Raw genomic sequence first — 10,333 nt, 5'->3', positions numbered from 1 at the left:
GAGCTTCCTAGGACTGCTCTGTGTAGGGAAGACCAATAGTGGATCTGACAGACTCTACAGTCTTATCATTTCAATCCTGAGAGAAGAGGAACAATACTACGAACCCCGATATCCCTGTACTGTACATCAATCTGAATATCATGAGAATCCCTGATATGGAATGCAAGTTAAGGAATAATTGAGTGTTCTTTAGTGAGTATCTAATGTAGAAACGCATGGTCTGCGTCGAGGTCAGTTTAAAAATGTAATGCTGTTATGACATTGGGACACAGTACATCAGGGGTGTCGGATAATGTTTCAGTAGGGGGCACAAACCTGATTATTTTCATCTGGACGCCGGTATTACAAAAACGTACTCAGCTGTAGGTTAGCTACATCGGCCTACTGTAAATAAATCACTCATGAGTATGCATGGCAACTCACAGCGGACACTATTTGGATGAATCACAGACACCCTCTAGGGATCAGAATTGCACATGAGCGCTTGACGTTTTAATGAGGCAAACAAGCAGCAGCACTATATCTGTGTTCAGTAGAGTGTAACATTCACATTCTGCAACAGTCCACATACAGTGATGGTGCTTATCCTTGTGGAATACTGTACCTCAGAAGTCCTAGCTCCTGTTATGACAGTATACTGTTACTATATAGCAATACATGTAATAACATGGACAGTCAAGGGTTTGGATTAACGGAGTTTAGCTTAACGGAATTTCACCACCTTTGAGTGGGGAAAAGCAGACATAACAGTACAGTAGTAGTAGAAATATAAATACTGTCAGAACTTCATTTCGGTAAGTCAACTATCTTTCAACTATTATTTTAAAGGAGCTGCCCAGTGAAAAGATCACTTTTTTTAGAAGTTAATATTCTGTTAACTCGTATGCAAATAATGTTGTTGACTTGTCCTATATTTGCATTTGTGGCCAATGCATAAATTGAAGAAAAAACAAAATAAAACCATCTCAAACTTATATCTCAAACATCCAGTTTCAAAATGCTTGCTATTTCCTCATAGAATATGATGTCATCTCCCTGAGGTGGATGAGCTGGCCAATCAGTGGTTTAGAGGAGGATGAACTGGCCAATCAGTGGTCTACTTGAATGAATATCTTATGACCATTATATGCCTACACCATTCCAACACAAAAAAAGCTGCTTTCCAACCTACTTAATTACAATTTTTGTAAGAAACTATTTCCCTCATATTGTAAGTATTAATAATCATTTCATAGAAATCTGGAAACACTGGGTAGTTACTTCAAGTGCCAATACTGTACTCTTCAATGGTCATTCGTTGCCAACATCCAACATATCATACTAATGTTATTTTACACAGCTCTTTTCTCCTTTAGATAACATATTTCATTCCATCTTTCTGTGACATAAGTAAGCACATTTTCCAATCAGGTGACAAATCATCAATATTAAGCAATACATTTTCTTTCCTTTTTATGATACTGTACCATAAATTAAGTCCCAATACCTTTCTGTCATTTCAAATCATTATACACTGAGACAATGTTCTTTGCTTAGATCAGTGAGTGAAGTCTTCTCTATGGCTGTTTCTTCCCCTCGCCCTCTGGTGTGCCCTTCCCTGCTGCAGGACTCTTAACAGCTCTGGGAGTTTTGGTAGCTTTGGGTGGCCTCTCCAACTTCACTAGTTTCTCCTTTTTAACCGTTGTCTCCTCCTTCTTTAGAGTTTCTCCTAAAGACTCCTCATTATCTGACCCCTCCCCCTTTTCACCTTTGACCTTTCTCAGCTTGTGCTTGCCCTTGACTGGGGCGGAGAAAGTGAGCGAGGCCTTGTTGAACTCCAGAGGGAAAATGCCCACGTCTCCGTCGAAGCGGTTCTTGGCCACCTGGAGGGACCTCCGGCCGGGGCAGGTCACCAGCTTCTTCTCCTGCAGGATGAGCACGTTGTCTGCCTCCTGGCTGGCCTGGTAGACAGGAGTTTCAAAGGTTACTAGTACCAACACATATAGGTTAAACATACATTGGTGACAATGTGTGTTGTGGTGAATCTCTTTGATTGAAAAAGAATGCGGGCCTGTGAAACTAATACATATACAGTACATGGAACTGTTTTTGATAATGTTGTCACAAGCACCACCTATCGATCAAACATAGCGATGCGCCCAACAGAATGACAGGTGTAATGAAAGCACTCATTGCTTTAAAGAGGCAAACAAGGAAGCCGCGTTATATTTATCTGTCTACATTTACATTGACATGATTCAGTATTAGATTTAACCCTGTACTCACCTTGGCTGTTCCAAAGATGGACGCTGTCTGTAGTTCTCTGTCGTCCTCCTCTTTCCTGGGGTGAATGATCAGAGTGACGTGACAGCTGCTGTTGGTGGCAAACTTCCTGAAAGCTCCGATAATGTGGTCCTGGACGGCAAACTTGTCTACAGAGAGGTTCTCCTGGCCCATCATGAACTGCAGGTTGTCAATGATCACGTGACTGATGTCGTAAAGGTAGACAGCGTGTTGCATGGTGTCCAGCACAGCTCTGCAGAGGGAGAGAGGAGGAAGTTATATAAAACTCAAGCTGTACAGTACATCTACAGATTGACATATCACTCAACACTTTCAGAGGACTCACTTGATGTTCTGCTGCCCGTGAAAGGTCATGAAATAGAGGGGCAGGTCCTCGAACCTGTCGGCCCACGAGTCGTACTGGTCCAGGTTCTCCTCCAGTCTCTGCATGGCGAACTGGGTCAGCATGATCTTGGCCAGGCGCACGTTGTTGATCTCGAAGCTGCCCCACAGCGTGTTGACGCCCTGCATGCACAGGTCCAGGGCAAACTCACTGATGAAGGTGGTCTTGCCGCTGCCCGTGGGTCCTGGTGGGGAGAAGAAGAAAAAGGGAGGAGAGGTACATTAAAGTTAGACACGATCAACATAGTCTGGTAGCAGATTGATCATTTGCTTTTGTTTTGACTTACACAGTGAAGCAATATTCTCAGTCTAGTGTCAGGTTAAAAATCAACCCCAATTTGAAGCATATTCTACCATAACTAGCTATATACGTCTGTGTAGAACAACATGATCAAATGACAATATGTCATCCTACTATACGCTATACCTGTGAAGACTGTCAGTTCCCCTTTGCGATGACCCTTCATGATCCTGTTGAGCTCTGGAAACCTGGTCCATTTCACCCCAGCCACCTGTTCCGTGTTGGCAAGCTCCCCGTAGACGTCCTCCCTGAGCTGCCTGAACGACACAATGGACTTGTGGGCGGCGGGGATGGAGGCTTTGACGATGCGGGCCAGGTTCCTGCCCTGGAACAGGGCCTCCAGAGGACAGGGCTGGAACTCCCCAGGGCGCACTAGGGAGCAGCGCTTAAGACCCAGCTTCCTGGAGAAGATCTTGGAGGCCTCCCAGGAGCGCATGTCCCCTCCCAGCCACAGGGTGACCCGCTTGAACTGCTCCAGGTAGGGCAGGAGAGCTGGGGGCAGGGTGTTAACACCCCGGGGCAGAGCCACACTGGGCAGGCCTGTGGCCTGGCTCACTGCCAGGGTATCCACCTCCTGGCCTGTCAGCACCACCTCAGAGTCCATGCGTCCCACCAGAGGCAGTCCAAACAGGTTGTGGTAGGAGCCAGCCTTGGGCACCGTGGCCTCGGTATAAGCCACCGTCCCGCCCTCCATGCTCTGGGCGGATAGCAGCTTGACGCCCCGCAGGCTGGAGTCCCTTCCACCAAACCAGGGGAACACCAGGCTCTTGGTGGGCTTGAATAACCTCACCGCAAACTTTTTGAGTGTGGCGTTAGAGATCTTGCTGATCTGGAACATGGTTTTGACTAGCTGTGCCTCCTCGTCAGGGAGGTCTGAGAAGGGCACGGCACTGGACCAGATCCTCTGCACCTCCCTGAGCTCCTGTTCCTTCTCCTCCCGCTCCTCCAGGCTCTCGGGGTAGCCCAGCAGCACGTGAGGGCTGAGGGAGGCCTGGCCCTCCTTCTGCATCACCTCCAGGCAGTCCTGCAGGTCCTCCCAGCTCCCCTCCACCAGCGTCTCCTTGCACAGAAATTGGCCAGTGGTTTTGTCAATGAACATTGTAAAGCTCTCCCTCCCTGTATCCGCAGGGACACCCACAGCTGAGTCCAGGAACATGCTGGGGGCATGCAAGCAGCTGTAGCCATCATGGAATGGGATGTCTTTAGAGCGTAGATATTGTTTGATATCGGTCACTGTAATAGGGTCGACAGGAAAGTCTAGGATAGACTTGGTATCTTTTTTGTAGCTCCTGGTACAACTGATTGGCAATGACATCCCCCATAGTTGTCCCTGAGGATAGTATGAAGGAATAGCAAATCTTGGGGTGTGTGGCTTGGTTAGGACTCTGACAAGGGAGGAAGAGAGGCATCTTTGGGGAGGCAGCCTTGGGGTGCTGTGGGCTGCCACCTGCAAGAGACAGGGGGTCCCTTTCAGGAACCAGCTCATCCACATTTGTTACCTGTTCAAGACATTGGACCTGAAACATACAAAAGAAGGATTACACAACCAGCAAGGGAAAACATAGCTACGCTAATCAGTTAGCTTACAAGCTACTAGCTACATACTGTACATTAGGGATACCAACTACATTCAGCCGCGGGGACAATTTTTTTATTGAGTGTATAGTCAGGGCCGGAACCAGGGTTTACGTTCGCCGTTAATTGCCGGCCTTTGCCCCCCCAAAAGAAAAGCAGGTAAATAAAACTGTTGCTCGACAAAATGACCAGAAAAAAATCCATGGCAAAATAATGCTTTTTATTCATTGATGGAAATACCAGTTGATGTAAATACATTTTACCTTCATGCTTTTCGGTCTATAGGTTAATTTGCATTAATTTGCATTATTTAGTGGAATTAAATCGGTCTGTGTGTATTTTTGTAATTCATCATGTATCTTATTTATCCAACACAACTACCACACACACACACACACAAGCCTTCCACAACCATAAGACCCACTAAAAATGAATTTATTTCATCAAAATAGTTGAACCTGCTTTTTATTTGGCTTTCAAGTATCTATGAAAATGCCCTTTTTTGTTACAAATTTAACTAGAACTATGCATAATGCACTAACTTCTTGTAGCAGGCATCTGGCTATAGAAAATTAACACTGGTCTCAACAACCTCAAGTCCTCGTGCTAGTGATTAGCCAGCTAATCTTTATATTTCAAGTTTAGACAACTTGGATCTATTTGCTAGCTAACAAAGTTGAACTGTTATGAACACACCGTTCTGTCTGTCTCCAACTGTTTGAAAAGCATGTTAGGCTGTCCACTTCAGCACTCAGCAGTCCCATTCTGTGAGCTTGTGTTGCCTACCACTTCACGGCTGAGACGTTGTTGCTTGATGTTTCCACTTCACAATAACAGCACTTACAGTTGACCGGGCAGCTCTAGCAGGACAGAAATTTGACAAACTGACGCGTTGGAAAGGTGGCATCATATGACGGTGCCACGATGAAAGTCACTGAGCTGTTCAGTAAGGCCATTCTACTGGTAATTGTATACACCTGTCTGCATGTCTGCAGTGAGTGTTGCTCAATTCACTAATCTATACTTTTGTATATATAGTGTATCTCAAATGGGCGGTAAATCTAAATTTTCCGGGTCACCCAGTCCGGCGCCACATTTTCCTAATGGAAACCATGGCCAGAAAATATAATTAATTTGTAAACTGCAAATTGACCACAAGAAGCCCAAACAAATATAGTTAGCTAGTATTTGACAAAAATAAAATTATTTCTTGATAACATTTGTTTACGATTCTCTCTATTTATGCTGGAAATACTTGAACAGATTTCCTAAATAAAAATGGCTTTGAACTGATTTCCTGGGGATTTCTGTCTTTTGTGTTATTTACTTTGTTCAGAAAACTTGGGGCCAAATAAAATCTATTTCGGGCCGCCAATTGGGGAACCCTGCTGTACATTAACCACTAGATCAGTGGTAGGCAACTGTTCCTGGAGGGCCGCAGGTACTGCCTAAATTTATCCCACCTGGTCTTCCAGGTCGGTTAAATCAATAACACGTGGCACTCCAGAGCCAGGGTCACCAACCCCTGCACTAGATGCTGGTTGTTGTTAACCAGTTAACTACCGGTCTCCACTGGCTATATTGTAAACATTCATGGGGGAAGTAGCTTTCTGGTCTTAATTTAAGGTTAGTCATAAGGTTTGCTGTGTGGTTAAGTTAAAATCACATGTTAAGAAGATAAATTGTATAAATTGGTGCGGTTTATGACTTAGTGGCTGTGGTAATTAGCTAACTGACGTGAGTAATTTGTGACCTAAGCTAGCTAGCAACATTTTTACAGGGGTGTCAAACTCAAGACCTAGACAACCAGGTGAGGGGAGTTCTTAACTAATCAGTAACCTTAATTCATCAATCAAGTAACGTTACTTGATTGAAGGGAGGAGCGACATACCGCAAACACTCGGCTCTGCATGGAATGCGTTTGACACGTGATTTAAGAGGCCAAAAAAAGGAAGACAGAAGTGGACAAAAGCGAGGTTGCGGTAGCTTTAACCTTTTATATTGATATGCATCCCCGCATACATTCTTTCAAACTAAACTAAAATTATAATGATGCACACCAACCTTTTCTTACGTTTCTTCTTCCATGCATGCTTTTGCGGGCTTTTGTTGCGTTATAAAAATACGTCCGTGTGAAACAAAGCCATCAAACCAGTATTCTAATCGCATACACAAATTATACAAAGAGAACGCTTTGATTGTACATTTGTGATTGATATTTTATATTCATATTTGATATTTTTTTTACATCGAAAATCCAACTCAAATGTATAACATGTATAAATGAATTCAACATTTATTGATTCCTGTGTTTGTCTTTCCACACGGACTTTTCACTTGACGGACTGCATGTTCTTCTCATGCCCGTCAAATCGTCCTTTAGCTACTTAGTCCATGGAAGTTAAACATACACATTTTACATTTATATAGAGGTCAAAGTATTTATCAATATTGCAAAATGACATCTAGAGGCACCCCGAGTCGCTTCCTACAAAGTGTTCTGCAAAACGGGGTGGGTCGGTATGTTTGTCAAATGAAGCGCATTTCCCTCATCTTCTCCAAGAATGGACAGAGCTCTCTGGGAGCCAGGTTAGTGTCATTAAGCTATCTAGCTAGCCTATTGTGATTAGTTACCATTTATTATCTAGTGTGCTTTCTATGCCTGTGATATGTGGTTGTCCCACCTATTTATCTTAAGATGAATGCACTAACTGTACGTCGCTCTGGATAAGAGCATCTGCTAAATTAATAAAATGTAAATGATTATCAACAAATCCTTTCTTAGGGAATTCATCGAAGAAGGAGTGGTGGATTTTGCCCAAAAGAACCCTGGAACCGTTGTCTACGTATCTCCTCAGTCCTGCAGGATCCCTAAAATTGTTGCAGAATACTGTAAGTGTGAATTAAGTGATATTTTGTTTGGAGAAATGTGTTCACGTCGATGTATTAAATATTGTTCCGCCATGTCAGAATGCACTGCTACAGTAATATGAACTCGTCACATTTTTGTGGATGCATTACACAAACATTACGGTAGGTGGCGCTAGAGCCAAACCGTTCATGATCTGTCATTGAGTGTGATCCAGGATCATTGTGCAGTGAAAACCAATGTCGTTGTATAGAATTTTTTTTACATTACATTGTTTGTGATTATTGCAGTTTGGATATTCATGTGATGCAGATCACGTTTTAAGGAATTGTGAATGTGCCTTGTGTTTTCCTGCAGTAAATGGCAATGTGAAGGAGGAAGCCATCACAAGCAAGACGTCTCAACAGATCGCAGAGTTAATAACCAAACTGACCAACCAGTCTGGCCTGGATATCATCCGTATCCGCAAGCCCATCCACACAGACAGCCCCAGCATCCAGGGCCAATGGCATCCCTTCACTAACCGACCCCTGTCCATTGGACCAATCGGACCCCAGAAACAGCAGGCCAATTAAAGATTGTGAAACCTCATAATACTGGCAATATTTTTGTCTGTTATCGTCACCCTCATCAGTGGTAGAACGACTACAAGTCAGGTGTCCACTCTCCACAGAACTGTCCAGAGCAACTCCATGGCAGACAAGCCATTGTGTTTCTGAAACACCTGAATCACCAGATACGTTATAGCATATCTGCCCTTTTCGTTTGAATGAATTTTGCACAGTTATCAGAGGCTTGTCAACTGGTATCAGTGGCGTGCATACAGAACAGTTTGTGTCCAAACCAGTATTTCAAACTGCTCACTGCAGCTGTGTTTTACGAATAGAATAAAGTGGTCAATGTTTTAGACTCAGAAGTGACTAAGTTGTGATCATTTGGGAGGGGCTAATTTAAGACCCTGCGAGGCTAGGTATTTACGTGGATGATCATTTAAACTGTTCAAGCGTTTGAATCAGTCGACTGAGTTCTCTGAAAGACACATCAAAATAATTACAGATGACTACGACAGACAATCCTAGACACATTGTAGAGATGTTTATTTTCCATGGCATGTAGCATATGTACTCATTTACACCAACATCAGTGTTTCAAGTTGCCATTACACCACAGTTCAAACAGAATCTCAACTTAGAAAATGTCTGCCATTCTCCAAAACCTTCTAAACATTGTGGAATGACCCAGAAACATATGGCTCTTGAACGTCTCTATCAGCTACCCATCAATAAGAGAACAGGGAATGTTCCCAACGACTTGACTGTAAGCATGTCTTGTATAAACGCCGTGTTGATTGTCTGCCGATGACAACATAGCTGTGGGTGGTGCTGTAAAAGAAGTGGTCAGGTAGGATTTCTGGTTGAACTTGATGGATGAGTTCCAGACAGGTTGCGTGTGACTGGTCACAGGAAAGGAAATAGTATAATCCGAAGGTTGATTGTGTAAAATGCAAAGGGTGCGTGAGTCATGAGTGTGGAAGGGAAGAGGAAGTGCACCTGTGACTGCAAAGCAATTACAGTCATGTGTTCTCAATTTGTTTGGTGACCAAAGAGGATGGCATTATGTTTTCCGGCTGTGAAGTCAGTGTTATAGATTATAGTTTAAACAATTCATAAAATGTAAAATTGTGCCTCTTCATTCGGGTATGTTTTTTGATGGTTACCTGTCAGAATGTAGGGTGGACTTAAAACAGGAGATGATGACCTTAATAGAATCCACTTCATACTAGTTATTTAAGTTGGGAAAAATTATAACAGTCTGTTTTTCTAAGAACATCTACTGAACAGACTGCTGATTTTTCTATTGATTGGGGTTGGGTTGCCACTAGTATTAACATAGCTAATCATTTATCACACACCGATTACAGGCAGCAGAGACTGACCAGAGTAGAGTTCTCAAATCACATTTTCCCCCCCGATGAGAACTGTCAGAGCTTGACTGACACTATGGGTGTAAAACCTCTAAATAAAGATTGCTGTTGCTTAGTTACGGCCCTAGACCGCCACTCAGACTTGCCTTTTTTTCCCACCAGTCTTTCAGCCTGTGCTGTACCCCCATACCCTGTCACAATCATATGTGTGAATTACTCACAATTTTATGTTGAGCAGTCTGTGGAGAAAACAGGGTCCTGTTCATTAGGTTCCAAAACAGACTAAAATAGGGAGGGACTACCAGTCTTTGCATTGTATAAAACGTTTTCCATTGCGTGTCCTAATGAACATGACCAAGGCCTTGATTATCATCATCACCCAACAGCAATACTATTGGGTATCATGCTGTCGAGACAAAAGGACGCGGTTGGAACATGTTTTGAATAATGCTGTACTGTACTGACTTCGCCCTTGGGCATTGACACACAGGATTATTTCCAGTCAGTCTGATGCAAAATAGTGTTTTTATCCTTTACGGGTAGTTGCACAAAACAGTTACAACATACAGTACCATTCAAAAGTTTGGACATTGCTACTCATTCAAGGGTTTTTCTTTATTTGTACTATTTTCTACATTGTAGAATAATATTAAAGATACCAAAAATATGAAATAACACATGGAAGTAACTAAAAACACATGTAGTAACCAAAAATGTGTTAAACAAATTAAAATAGATGTTAGATTCTTCAATGTAGCCACCAGCTTCACCTGGAATGTTTTTCCAACAGTCTTGAGGGAGTTCCCACATATGCTGAATGACAGCTTTGCACACTATTGGCATTCTCTCAACCAGCTTCACCTGGAATGTTTTTCCAACAGTCTTGAGGGAGTTCCCACATATGCTGAACACTTGTTGGCTGCTTTTCCTTCACTCTGTGGTTTTTAACCCTTTCTCCCCAATTTCATGGTATCCAATTGGTAGTTACAGTCTTGTCTCA

At 43.1% G+C, this 10,333-nt stretch overlaps 2 protein-coding genes across 2 annotated transcripts; one reads left to right on the top strand and one right to left on the bottom strand.

The window, feature by feature from the left end:
- Positions 1–464: 464 nt before the first annotated feature.
- twnk (twinkle mtDNA helicase) lies at positions 465–6,683 on the bottom strand. Its single transcript, XM_024386726.2, has 5 exons — positions 6,605–6,683; positions 3,092–4,482; positions 2,609–2,849; positions 2,266–2,515; positions 465–1,940 (listed from the first exon to the last, which is right to left on the bottom strand). Exons 2-5 carry the CDS (start codon positions 4,455–4,457, stop codon positions 1,557–1,559), a joined length of 2,241 nt encoding a protein of 746 aa, XP_024242494.1. The 5' UTR covers positions 4,458–4,482; positions 6,605–6,683; the 3' UTR covers positions 465–1,556.
- A 179-nt stretch (positions 6,684–6,862) lies between these two features.
- mrpl43 (mitochondrial ribosomal protein L43) lies at positions 6,863–8,322 on the top strand. The gene is made up of 3 exons (XM_024386727.2): positions 6,863–7,129; positions 7,326–7,432; positions 7,767–8,322. The coding sequence occupies exons 1-3, from the start codon at positions 6,999–7,001 to the stop codon at positions 7,982–7,984; spliced, it is 456 nt and encodes a 151-aa protein (XP_024242495.1). The 5' UTR covers positions 6,863–6,998; the 3' UTR covers positions 7,985–8,322.
- Positions 8,323–10,333: the final 2,011 nt, after the last annotated feature.

This window comes from Oncorhynchus tshawytscha, linkage group LG24 (genome assembly GCF_018296145.1).
Source record: "Oncorhynchus tshawytscha isolate Ot180627B linkage group LG24, Otsh_v2.0, whole genome shotgun sequence".
Lineage (NCBI taxonomy): Eukaryota > Metazoa > Chordata > Actinopteri > Salmoniformes > Salmonidae > Oncorhynchus > Oncorhynchus tshawytscha.
Note: the sequence above shows the minus strand (reverse complement) of the source record. Positions and strands in the feature narration are given on the sequence as shown.

Coding starts and splice junctions, on each gene's coding strand:
- twnk (XM_024386726.2), bottom strand. CDS start 4,457: ATGTGGATGAGCTGGTTCCTGAAAGGGACCCCCTGTCTCTTGCAGGTG. Junction 2,850..3,091: donor GGAACTGACAGTCTTCACAG/GTATAGCGTATA, acceptor TCTCCCCACCAG/GACCCACGGGCAGCGGCAAG. Junction 2,516..2,608: donor CACGGGCAGCAGAACATCAA/GTGAGTCCTCTG, acceptor CTCCCTCTGCAG/AGCTGTGCTGGACACCATGC.
- mrpl43 (XM_024386727.2), top strand. CDS start 6,999: ATGACATCTAGAGGCACCCCGAGTCGCTTCCTACAAAGTGTTCTGCAA. Junction 7,130..7,325: donor CAGAGCTCTCTGGGAGCCAG/GTTAGTGTCATT, acceptor ATCCTTTCTTAG/GGAATTCATCGAAGAAGGAG. Junction 7,433..7,766: donor TAAAATTGTTGCAGAATACT/GTAAGTGTGAAT, acceptor GTTTTCCTGCAG/TAAATGGCAATGTGAAGGAG.